The 13068-nt window shown below is 39.7% G+C and overlaps 1 protein-coding gene across 1 annotated transcript; it reads left to right on the top strand.

Moving 5' to 3' along the window:
* The first annotated feature begins 10 nt into the window (after positions 1–10).
* LOC111863259 (cleavage and polyadenylation specificity factor 73) lies at positions 11–12561 on the top strand. Its single transcript, XM_023849419.2, has 14 exons — positions 11–167; positions 266–329; positions 1271–1368; positions 1456–1584; positions 3273–3450; positions 3659–3748; positions 5103–5253; positions 5624–5799; positions 6649–6954; positions 9054–9315; positions 10470–10654; positions 11363–11491; positions 12048–12170; positions 12247–12561. Exons 1-14 carry the CDS (start codon positions 97–99, stop codon positions 12340–12342), a joined length of 2058 nt encoding a protein of 685 aa, XP_023705187.1. The 5' UTR covers positions 11–96; the 3' UTR covers positions 12343–12561.
* Positions 12562–13068: the final 507 nt, after the last annotated feature.

The raw sequence follows: 13068 nt of genomic DNA on the forward strand, positions 1-13068 counted from the left end.
CCATCCGTGCGTTTCGTAGATTTACACGATTGAAATTTGCACTACACACGCGTGCTGCGCGCTTGTTTATGATATAAGTTTGTTGCAAATAGAAAAATGTCAGCTAGAAAGAAGCCCGACTCCCAAGTACCTGCAGAAGAAAGTGACCTACTACTCATTCGTCCTTTGTATGTCAATATTACTATAATATGCAAACTATAAATTGTAATAATATTAGTATTTAAAAAAAAACATTGTTAGACCCTAACCTCACTTTCTATTGCAGAGGTGCTGGCCAGGAGGTTGGGCGATCATGCATTATGCTGGAGTTTAAAGGAAAGAAAATAATGGTACGTGTTTAGCGCCAAAAATGTTTATGGATTTTTTGCAAACAAAATTTATGTCGTAATGTGTAAAACTATCCTTTTAGCTCTAAACCTTTAGTGTATCTCGTGTACACCCTTGGTGGTGACATTTCGCAGAGTTTTAAATAGACAGGACTACTGTTAACTAAACGAGTATGGCCAGTGGAATTTGTAAGTCAAGTTTTGTAATATAATGTTAATAAAGTGTAATCCATTTATTCCTGTGTTTCCCAAGTGCCCTTTGCCATGAAGTTTCTCAGTCAAACATTTGTGATCATTTCTTGAAAATAGACTGCAAGGAACTGTAAGTCAAACAAATTTTAACTCTGAAGATTGGTAAATGTTATATCGTTCTCCAATTTGTCATTTGTTTTTAATATTTTGTGAAGATTTTTAAAGCACGATATATTATGAGGGTGTAGGAGCCGGGATATCGTAGTCAGTATAGCAACTGCCTATGGGTTGGAAAACCGAGGGGTTGGAGTTTGAGTCCTGATAAGGTCGAGAATTTACTCTTCTCCACATTGTCCAGACCAATTCTGGGGTCCACCCAGGCTCCCATCCAATGGGTACCAGGGACTCTTTCCCCAGGGGTAAAGTGGAAGTGGCAGGAAGCTGATCACTTACCTCTAACTAATGCTGAGGTCAAGAAAATTTGGATCCATCATCCAATCCCGCATCCACCTTCATGGCATAGTACTTAATTAGTTAAGCACAGGGACAACTGTTACTTTATAGTATGATGGCATGAATCAGATTCAGCTGGCTTGGTATATGGTCCAGTGGCAGTCCCTTCTGAACACAGTAATGAAGCTTCAGGTTCAGGTGATGAATTTCTTGACCATTAGTTAGTTAATAATTAACCTAGTTTGTTTCAAGCAAATTATTGTTGCAGCAAAAATTAGGAACTGTTCTGTTTCTTTCAGCTTGACTGTGGTATTCACCCAGGATTATCTGGAATGGATGCTTTACCATTTGTGGATCTTATTGAAGCAGATGAAATAGATTTGTTGCTTATATCACAGTAAGTTTTCAACTTCCTTAAACACCTGATTAAAATTTGAGTTATGGCACGGGTTTTTTCATATTATAAGCTGCACCTTTGTTACAGCTTTCATCTTGATCACTGTGGTGCTTTACCTTGGTTCCTGCAGAAAACAAGTTTCAAGGGGCGCTGCTTCATGACTCATGCAACGAAGGCTATTTATCGGTGGTTGCTATCGGATTACATCAAAGTCAGGTAACACTGGTATTCAGAAGTGTCAGTGGTCTGTGTGTGTGTGTCCTAGGCTAATATCTGATATTTTAACGTTTAAAGTTACCTGAGTTGCACTGATAATACAAAATGTCTCTTCATTAAAATGGTATCAAAACCAAACTTACTTACTTACTTACGTACTCACTCCTGGAGCTGAGCCCTTCTTGAGGAGCCACCAATTTTTCAGCTACTCAAGAATTTCCAAGCATATTATGGAACCCGAAGGTTCATTACCGCGTTCACAAGAGCCTTCCACTGGTCCCTATCATGAGCCAGATCAATCCAATCCATATCCTGTCCTAACTCTTTAAGATCCATTTTAATATTGTCCACCCACCTATGTCTTGGTCTTCCTAGTGGTCTCTTTCTTTCTGGCTTTCTCACCAATATCCTATATACATTCCTTGTCTCCCCCATTCATACTATATGCCCTGCCCATCTCATCCTCCTTGACTTTATCATTCTAATTATACTTGGAGAAGAGTACAAGTTATGAAGCTCCTCATTATGCAGTTTTCTCAACTTCCTGTCACTTCACCCCTCTTCGGTCAAAATATTCTCAACACCCTGTTCTCAGATACATTCAGCCTATGTTCCTCCCTTAATGTCAGAGACCAAGTTTCACACCCATACAGAACCACAGACAAAATTATAGTTTCGTATATTCTAATTTTTATGTTTTTGGACAGCAGACAAGAAGACAAAAGGTTCTGGACTGAATGGTAGCAAGCAATACCCGAGTTCAATCTCCTCTTAATTTCCTCCTGAATCAGGTTTTGATTTGTTATCATCATTTCAAAATATCTGAACTTTGCCACTTTTTCAAAACATCTATTTCCTATCTTTATGTCATGATTTTGCCCCTTTTTTTTTTTGTGATGAGACAGCAACGTATACTTAGTTTTCTCTGTGTTTACTTCTAGACCAACCTCCTTACTTGCATCAATTAAAGTTTGTGTTTTTCTTTGTTAACAACTCCTCACTGTAAAAAATAATTGTTATGAAAAGCAAACTTAAAAACTAAATTTATACACAAGTGAAAGTAAAGTTGTGCCTGGGCTTAATTATGCATGTTTAACTTTGGCACTAGGTGAAGGTTACTGATGAGTTTTATTCTCTGGGTACTTTATCCCTGGGGAAAGATCCCACAGTACTCATTAGGTTGGGGGTTTGGTGGGCCCCAGTATCAGTTTGAATGCTGTGAGGAAAAGAAAAATATCTGTGCCTTTGGATAATTATACCATGCTTCACAAACTGTCCAAACAGTAACCTAGTTACTTTACTGACAGAACTACCCTAGCTGTACTAAGTTCAGAATTGGCAGAACTGTACTGGTAATTTGAAATGTCTATTTATTAAGAAAGCGAGACCAAACTTTTGAACAAACTTAATGAAGAACCTTGATAGTGATATTTCCTTCACACCTGATGTAGTTGTTGTACTGTCTTCATTTTTACCTTTTTTAAGTGCAGTATGTTGCTTGAGGTAAAGTATATTGTACCTCAGAGAAAGAGGTTTGGAAATAGAGAAGTATGGATGAAAATGAACATGCTCCCTTGTAACTTTTCTTTCATTCTTCCTCTTTCCTTCTGTTTTTGTGTGCTGTATTGAGGAACATGTCACAATGTTGTTACTGAAGTGTGTACTTATGGCAACAATGTATTTGTTAGCAACATCGCAACTGAGCAGATGCTGTACACAGAGGCTGACCTCGAAAGTAGCATGGATAAGATTGAGACTATAAACTTCCACGAAGAGAAAGATGTGTTTGGAATCAAGTTTTGGGCGTACAATGCCGGACATGTCCTAGGAGCTGCCATGTTTATGATTGAAATTGCGGGAGTTAAGGTACAGATCACACAAGAAATTCGTTTCTTATGACAGAAATAGTAAATTGAAAAATATAAATTTTTTATTAATTTTTGTTGTTATTAATTTTGTTGGGGTGGGGCTTTGCTTGTACGCTGGGTAATGTTTTGTATTTTATAATATGAGACTGCCCATGGTCTCAAGTGTTATGTATATCACTTGCTCATATCTGTGCTGTGTTCTTCAGATTCTGTACACGGGGGACTTCTCTCGACAAGAGGACAGACATCTGATGGCTGCTGAAATACCAAACGTTCACCCAGATGTTCTAATCACGGTATAAAGTCTGTCCATTATTTACTTAGTATTTCCAATACCAATAACTTCAGAGAAACTTGAAAAGCAGAACATGTAGCTACTCAAGCAGAGTGTATCATTGCAAGAACTAGAGCCATGACCACTGTTACTTTCTCATAATATTATATTACACTCCACCATCTACAGGCTGCAGTCGTTTTGGGTCATCAGGGCGTATATCTTGAGGGTTTATTTTCATGTATTAGCTTGAATTATATTGTAAGGAACAAAAATTGAATTGTGTATAGTGATTGGTCTACATGCTGAATGACCAAGGTATCAAGGTTCAATTTCTAGCAGGAGCAAGAGGTTTTTCTTTTCTCCATAGCATACATACTGAACCTTGGGGCCCCCCAGCCGTCTGTGCAGTCAGTGCCAGTGGCTGTTCCTCCGGGGCTGAAGTGGCAAGAACATGAAGCTAACCACACATTTCCATCTGTTGCTGAGATTTAGAATGGTGAAGCTATACATCTACTCCCCCATGTCTCTTTATGAAATTTTGCTTATGGACAAGGATAATTTTACCTTTGCATGTATGGGTAATCAGACTGTACTGTATCTAAACATCAAGGTTCGATCATCAGTGACAACCTAATAATCTCTGTGTCAGCCATCATAGGTAGCAAAATATAGCTCATAGGTGCCCCCACTTCAGACATGGACTCTTTTGCCATTGTGAAGTTAGGATACAGGTAGGAAAGCTGAGTGGAGCATAACTGGTGGCAAGAATAAGAACAGTGATTTAAGTGCCCCAGAATGTGTCCAAGTGCAGTTAGAGCCTAAAAGCATTTAGTGTTAGCAGAAATGTAACTTCTCTCTTTCCCAACTTCTTGCTCTGGACCTAACAGAGAACACCCAACAATACAAAATTCACTTCATACTCTTACCAAGATGTGTGGTAGCCACAACTGTTTAAGCAATGTGCAGATGTTGATGTAGAATTTTATATGCAATTTAAATCCTCATCTTCCTCCCACACTTTTCTTTTAATTGTTTGAGTAAACTTTCCGGTCTAGAAAACCGAAATTAACGGCCGTGGGGATTCGTTGCGCTGACCACGTGGCACCCTCTATCTGCAAAAGTTGGCACTAAACTTCGCCGACAAGCGGCGGTCGCTCGGTCGGTATAGTTCGCTTGCAGACTAAAATCACAGTTTTTTTTTTTTAGTAAACTTTAATTTTTTAATTTGACTGAAGTGGTGGCTAGTGTATATTGTGACACTAACAAGGAAAGAAACTGAATGCCAAGAATGCCTGCTTCTAGCCTGTGTGTAGACTTTGGAGCTGTAGTTCCTCATTGTTTCCATTAGTTTTTATGGCGACATTTTGTTACAGGAATCCACATATGGCACTCACATTCATGAGAAGCGTGAGGAGCGTGAAAGTCGGTTCACTGCCCTGGTCCACGATATCGTGAACCGAGGTGGGAGATGCTTGATCCCTGTGTTCGCGTTGGGCAGGGCTCAGGAACTTCTGCTAATACTAGGTAAGTGTCATTATTTGGTTATGTAACCAACTGACAAACTGCAGTGTAGGTAGGAACATGTACAGTGAAGTGTCACTTTGTACAAGTGTTGTGCTGACCCTGAGTAAACAGGCAGTGGGTTTCTTGAAAATGTTGATATCTGTTTACAAGACTGTTTTGTCACAACCAGGGTGTTTCTTACAAAAAACATATTTTCCGGTACTCTTATGTTCAATTTTACCATCTAGGTCAAAATATACATTACACCGGCAGATGTACAACTTCTCGCTTTTGACCAGTTTGCCAGTGTGTGTGCTTGTTGAAGAAAGCAGTGGGCACACTGCAGAAGACCAGAGTAAAAACAAATTCTTGTTATCTGCATCTCTTCCAGATGAGTACTGGAGTCAGCATCCGGAACTGCATGACATTCCCATCTACTATGCATCTTCTTTGGCAAAGAAGTGTATGGCTGTGTATCAAACCTACGTGAATGCTATGAACGATAAGATTCGACGTCAGATTGCAATCAACAATCCATTTGTGTTTAGGCACATTTCCAATCTGAAGGTAATGTAGCACTGAACTGTAAAGCAACATACCAGGTCATGCAGGAAGGCTTTCCTGTGGTTTTTCTCAGTTCCGCTGCTCACCAGTGACAATCATATGGCTCATTCCCTCTGCAAACACCATTCTGTAAGGCATATGAGTTTTTCAACTGAATGTCAGGACTCATTTCATAGCAGTTCAGCTTTGTATTTGTAAGGTCATAGGTTTGAATGATGGTTTAGTACTAGACATCCTTAAATCTGATGCTTGACCCTTGACCCATTGTCCAGTATTCTAAAGAACATGATGTTCTTGAAACTGGATCTGTTTCCAAAATGTCATATTTTTAGAATACTGAATGGAAGACAAAGTAAATTTTTCCTATTTTGTACTGGAAGGCAAACTCATGATTTAAAAATCTTTGGCGCTGGCAGTTTGATGTTTCTATTAGAAAGTCTCATGAGTCAACTCATCAAAAGTATGGGTTATGTAGTCAGAAGGGGTAATGATTTTTTATTTATAAGATTCTGTGCTTGAATGGACAGCAACCAAGCATTGCAGGCATCTGAATAACATTTCTGGTTCATATTCAAGAAGTGTGGGTTCAAATCTCAGTCTGGAGATGGATTCTTTTGATGTTTTCGGTAGTTTGTCTGAGTCTCTTCCAGGCAGTTGCTGGGATAGTACCTCAACTTCTTCTGTCCACATCCTTCCTGCTTCATTATTCTCTGTTCATCTTATTGTTGAAACTGCTTGTTTTGAGCTGTTGGGAGAATAACCACAAATAAATTATTAAACTCTAGGGATTGTCCCAAAAATCATATTTGCTCTTCATTTGAAGGACTTTATGATTTGTGTTTTGTTTTCCAGGGTATTGACCACTTTGAGGACATAGGACCATGTGTAGTAATGGCATCTCCAGGTATGATGCAAAGTGGGTTGTCTCGAGAGCTGTTTGAGTCCTGGTGCACAGACTCAAAGAATGGTGTCATTATTGCTGGCTACTGTGTGGAAGGAACATTGGCAAAGACAATCCTGTCTGAACCTGAAGAAATTACCACAATGTCTGGGCAGAAGCTACCTCTCAAAATGTCTGTGGATTATATATCGTTCTCAGCTCACACTGACTACCAGCAGACTAGCGAGTTCATCAGGATCCTGAAGCCTCCACATGTGGTCAGTAGTAAGTGGAGTGACGTTATAGAGGGTTTGGGACAGTGATTCCAAACTCTGTCACCCCACAAGATACTCGAGGAATTTATTTTGCTGCTTGATCTTAAAAACATCATTTAAGTTACTTCTTTTGGCTTATTTTGGACTTCACCCATCGTCCGGTATATAAAAGACAAAAAAACCACGACGTTCGGAGACTGGATCTGTCTCCATCTTCAGGTGGATAGGGAAGGGTAAACCTACTCAGTTGGGCCCCTTAGAAAGAGCTAGTCTCAATCACTGGACAAACCCCGATCTGTAGAAACAACGATGGGTGAAGTCCAAAATAAGCCAAAAGAAGTACAGTATACACCATCATCAGAATCCTTTCAAGTCTATCATTTAAGTTGACTGTCTTTCATCTCTGTTGTTCTGCCTTATTATCCTTGCCTCACATTGACATGTATGTGTGAGTATCACCATGTTTCTAATCATATATTGAGTTACCTTTCCCTCTTTCCTTGTATTTCTAATGTGGGCTATTAATCGGTCATATCTGCTGAAGTCCAATGTTATGGTCTAGGAACAGGGATTTTGTATCTTCCAGTACTATGCAATTGGCAGCCTTCATCTAGGAACAGGAAATTTTGTATTTCCCACTTCTGCAGGGCTGGTGGCCCTGGTGAGAAAGGGTGTTACCAATTCTATCATGATGACTTAAGTAGTATGAGGGAAAGCCAGAAATTATCCGCACTTTCACCATGACACATCTTTAGGTTTGTCACACTGCCTTCTGCACATGCATGCTTAGAGTTGGTACCACTGTGGCCACGTGATCGAAGTTTGGCCTTGATCGTATCATTTTCCTTGATGCTGTGACAGTGTAAACATGGCTGCTCTGCTAGCCTTGTGCACCAAGGATTAACAAAGAATAGTGATCTGATTTCTCAGGTTGGAAGGTGTGTCAGGGGCTGAAATTCATTGGTGGGTCCATCACTATGAGCCAGAATCCAAAAGCCAGGGTATGGCTTGGAAACATCTGAGATCGCCAACAAAGAAGAAATTCAAGACTCAATCTTCCGCGGGAAAGGTGATGCTAACCGTTTTTTGGGACTCAGAAGGGCCTATACTGGAAGGCTACCTGGAAAAAGGGTGTACGATCAACAGTGCAAGATACAGTGTTTGCTGGCCAACAATCTGAAGCCAGCAATTCGCACCAAACACCGAGGCCTGTTGTCGAAGAAAGTGTTGTTGCATGACAATGCATGCCCACACATGGCTGGCCAGACTGTTGAAACCATTAACCATTTGGGTTTCGAGGTGCTGGAACATCCTGCCTACAGCCCAGATCTCGCCCCTTCCGACTATCATCTCTTTGGTCCGCTCAAAGATGCTTTACGAGGTCGTTGATTTTCTATGGACAAAGAAGTGCAGGAAGCAGTGCATAAATGGTTGCGCGACCAACCAAAAACCTTCTTCTTGGAGGGAATACGCAAGCTTCTGGACCGCTGACCAAGTGCATCGAAAAGGAAGGAGACTATGTAGAAAAATGACGTACTTGTTCAGCCCCTGCTTTTGTGTATATAAATTGGAAAAAAGAAGAGTGCAGATCATTTTTTACTTACCTATGTACATATTGCCATCCTTTTTATAATTGTAAAGGTTTTTTAAAATGATAGAACAACAATGTTAAAGCCTTGAATGATTTTGCTTAAGTATTAATATAAATTATACCCCTGATGATGATCTTTTGAGGGTCAAAACATGTTGGGTCATTAAAAACATATTATATTATGATGGGATGGTATTTATTAAGTACAGTATAAGGTTAAATGTATTTTTAAGACCATTATAACAGCTAAAGATGATGTCACATCCAAGATAATTAAGATGTGATGTCTGTTATAATTGTTAATTGTTTATTTACTATAATTTTTGTCTAATACTGTTAGCAATATATGAGACATTAAACTTGTAGGAACAGATGCAATAAATATTATATATAACTTTCTAAACCATACAGTTTTATACAAATAATTTGTAGTGTCATCTGGGTTATAGCCACTGTATGTCACTGACTTATTCATGTAAATTTATCCTGAGAAGTTAACCACTGAATTCAGGTATTAGTCCATGGGGAGCAGAATGAAATGAGTCGCCTGAAGGCTGCACTCCAGCGAGAGTATGAAGATGACCCCAGCACCAAGATGGAGCTGCATAACCCACGCAACACAGTTGCCGTGGAGTTGTACTTCAGAGGGGAGAAGACTGCAAAAGTGATGGGGACATTGGCCATGGAGAAACCAAGGCCTGGGCACAAATTATCAGGAATCCTGGTCAAGAGGAACTTCAACTATCACATGCTGGCTGCATGCGATCTTTCTAGTGAGTTATAGGCATCTGCCTTGTGACAGAAATCCTCTACAGTTTGGACACAGTGGCACAGAGTTGTCATTGAGCTCTTTGTAATTCTTTAAATGGTCAGTAGATTCCTCGTCTGTGTGGAACTTGTAGGCTCATAGTTATGTTCACAGAAAGTGTCATTGGATGCTATCCTGAGCCAGTTCACTCCGATTCGTACCTTCATAAGCTTCTTCTTTTTGAAGGTTACTGTCTTCTAGAATGTCACACCATGTTTTGAAGGAATGTGTTGCCCCCATCTTTAGGGTAGAAGAATAAGCCAAACAGGCTGTTTCCTTTTTTACTCAATGATCCTGAAGATGGAGCCAGTATTTTACTCAAAAATGTCAGTAAATTTCTACTAGACTTACATATATCTGTGAATGTGCATGTGTGTGTGCATTACAATCCTATAAATGCAACACATCATAGATTATTACTTAAATTCAACTTATTCTGTTTCATATATATTACAGCATGTTTTGTCCATATGGGTCCATGTCAGGCATTAAGTTACTGTACTGAATTGTAATACTTCATTTTGCATAAGATGTGAAAGTCTGAAAGCTTTTTAAAAAACCACATTGGAGCCATGTTAAAATAATTGCAAAATAATGTATCATGCCTTTTTTCTTATGTCTGTCTTTGCTGTGTTCTGTGTGTTGGCGCTGGTTGCAATGTATATGTTTGTTGGATGTTTATTGGTTCTGTATGCTGTTGTGGCTAGTGGGTCAACTACCACAGCTAATGCAACTAATGCAACAGGATGCTCAAATATAATATTCTATTAGACTAAATGGTGTCACATCAAAAAATGGTATTCTTCATGGTCCTTGCCATGAGAATCTAAAATCTCACTCTTCTTTGTAGACTAATTGTTTTTCTAGGGTTACAAATACATTTCCATCTGCTCTCAGCTTAGAGTTGGTCTTTCTGTTTATTTCTGGGATGACCTCTGTTTATACTGTTAGTGTGTGTATAATACAGTGCCAACTTTCGTAATCTACTTTTCAGGATTCATTCCATATGTATAAGTTCAGTGTAAAGTCATGGCCTCGAATATTGTGAACGTAGATGTTTTGCAAGGAGGTGGAACAGTCTGGGCAGTGGCTACAGCTGTGTCATCATGTTGATTACAGAGTACACAGATATGACCATGAGTCAAGTGGTACAGCGCCAGAGTGTCCATTACTCTGGAGCCTTGCCAGTCCTGCGACTTCTGCTGTCACAGGTTTCTGGCAACGTAGAAATGCTGGAAGAAAAGAAGATGCGAGTTTTTCAGAGCGTGGACATCACATTGGACAACAAGATCGTCATGCTAGAGGTATGCCCACTGCTTTCCTTTCGGGTATTGCAGTTCGAGATACTCTCAGGTACAGCTTGAGATCCATGAACACTTGAACTATGTATCAGTCCTGATTTTAACCCATTCACAGTGGCTGCTTCAAGAGCAGATTTTTGCCCAAATGAAACAAACCCCTTAATACAATTCATACTAATACTGGTTAGAAATTTCTTTACCAAATATCAATATAATGTAAGTATTGTAGAAAGATGTGATAGAGTGAAGAAAACAGTTGTAATATAATGAAAGACTAAAGTGAGTGATTGTACCCTCTTATGCATTAGTGTGCCCTTGGTGAAACAGACCAGGTTCACAGTACCATGTGTGTGTGTGTGCGTGTGTATATGTGGGTGGGTCAGCTTACCACAAAATGACTGTGCTGCATGAACTGTTTAGCAGCTTCTTCAGTCAACTCTTTCCTGGCAGGGGCAAGATATTTATTCTCTCTGTAATGTTCAGACTGGCTTTGGAGCCTGCCTAGCCTCCTTTACAATGGGTACCGGGGGCTGTTTAGCTGCAGAGTGTGAAATTGACCACTCACCTCCATCTACTCGTAATGCCAAGGTCAAGAATGGTAGAGCTATACCTCCACTCCCCTGTGTCACAGGGCATAGTGCTTAATTAATTAAGCACAGGGACGGCAGTGGTGGAAAGATGTCTTTGTTATAGGGGATGATTTTGTTGCAGTGGATAGCAACCCCTGTGAATGACATGTATGCTGATGCTGTACTTGCTGCTGTGATGCAGGCCGAGATACTGGATACAACTCCCTCGTTCTTTCCAATCCAATCCAAGATGGATCGCATGCATTTCAAGGTATGCATGGATGTTCTGTATGTTCCCCAGTTTCTTTTATTTATTTATATGCTTTCTGTAGTGATGCAGTAGCTCAGATTATGCTGTAATAAATGACAGTGATTACTGAATAATGAATTGGAAAGGATGTGAATGGGAGCAGGTGTGACATAATGTGAGGTACTATCCCAGCACGTGAATGGAAGGACTGAGGAAATCCATGAAAGACCTCAGTTAGGATAGCCAGTCTTGGCCTGAGATTTGACCACAAGACCAACAAAATATGGAATATGAGTGTTTGTTTGTAATAATTTATATTTTTTGTATTTTTTGTATTGATTGTGTACAATTTAAAATGCTAAGAAATGAATAAAAATTTTGTTTGAATGGTTGGAACTTCAGCTTCAAATTCAGGAGGAGAACTGAGATAGTATATAACATGTAGTTACTCTTCACCTAGTGCTTTTAGGATGATTACATCAGGAAGGGTGAGATGAGAAGAGAATGGGGGAAGTGAGAAATATATGCAAAATTTTGGATGTGAATTTGGAACTCATATTCTGGTGTGTGTTTTCAGGAATGCCTGATAGAAATGTTACAGGAAATGTTTGGTGAAGATTCTGTTCCAAAAATATTTAAGGGTGAGAAGCTGTATGTCACTGTGGATGGCAAGAAGGCAAACATAGATCTGTTGAATTTGGTGAGTAGAGCACTTATGTGTGTATTACTGCCCACACTCTGACTCACCCTGTACATGACATTGCTGCCTGTTGCAGGAGGTCTGCTGTGAAGAGGATGAAGCATTCCAACAGATTGTGCAGACGGCTGTAACCAAACTGTACCAGTCTCTTGCTCCTCCTCGAACAGATTGAAGGATCACTCTTATCATATGCTACTTCATTAACAGGAAGTTTGTAATAATTTATTTTCTGTCATAAGAACCAGTTCATCACCTACTGAATTAACGTGTTTCCTGTCTCATTATCCAATGCAGACCCTCAAATACACTTGTATGGTGTACAGCAGTTATTAGTTCCATTTGTATGTAATTGAATCTGGTCCTAAATTAAATTCTTTGTTTACATCACCTACAAGAGGCTGGAGAAGATGATGAAGAAACAAGAAGTAAGTAACTATTTTTAACCAATTTCTTGTACTGAGACCGCGGAAATAAGTCGCTTCACATCTCCCTTGAACTAACATACTTCACCCTCCATCCTGTATTTTCCTTCTGTTGTCTGGCCATTGTGTTCACACAAGTGTTGAAGTCTTAATCATGTGATAATCTTCACTAGCAGCAAGTGGTTAAGGCTGGTTGATACAGACGAGAGGGGACTGTAGGCAGCAATAGGCAGAGTGAGGGAATATGCAAGCACTGTCATCCTCACTATCCATTTGATTTTTCCTTGGGTTCTGTATATATTGTCTCCTTTCCATATCAGTACTGTTGAAGGAGCCATGACTATACCTCCTGCTTGACTACAGGAACATTCTGTGCTTTGCCGAAGAAACTCACTTCTACAGTAATGTATCTGACTTATTTCAAGCAGTGCCAGTATTCAATTTTTGGTTGGGAGTCGATTGGCAGTTGTGTGATT

The sequence above is a fragment of the Cryptotermes secundus genome, unplaced genomic scaffold (assembly GCF_002891405.2).
Source record: "Cryptotermes secundus unplaced genomic scaffold, Csec_1.0 scaffold929, whole genome shotgun sequence".
In the NCBI taxonomy this organism is placed as follows: Eukaryota; Metazoa; Arthropoda; class Insecta; order Blattodea; family Kalotermitidae; genus Cryptotermes; species Cryptotermes secundus.

Coding starts and splice junctions, on each gene's coding strand:
- LOC111863259 (XM_023849419.2), top strand. CDS start 97: ATGTCAGCTAGAAAGAAGCCCGACTCCCAAGTACCTGCAGAAGAAAGT. Junction 330..1,270: donor TTAAAGGAAAGAAAATAATG/GTACGTGTTTAG, acceptor TGTTTCTTTCAG/CTTGACTGTGGTATTCACCC. Junction 5,254..5,623: donor GGAACTTCTGCTAATACTAG/GTAAGTGTCATT, acceptor CATCTCTTCCAG/ATGAGTACTGGAGTCAGCAT.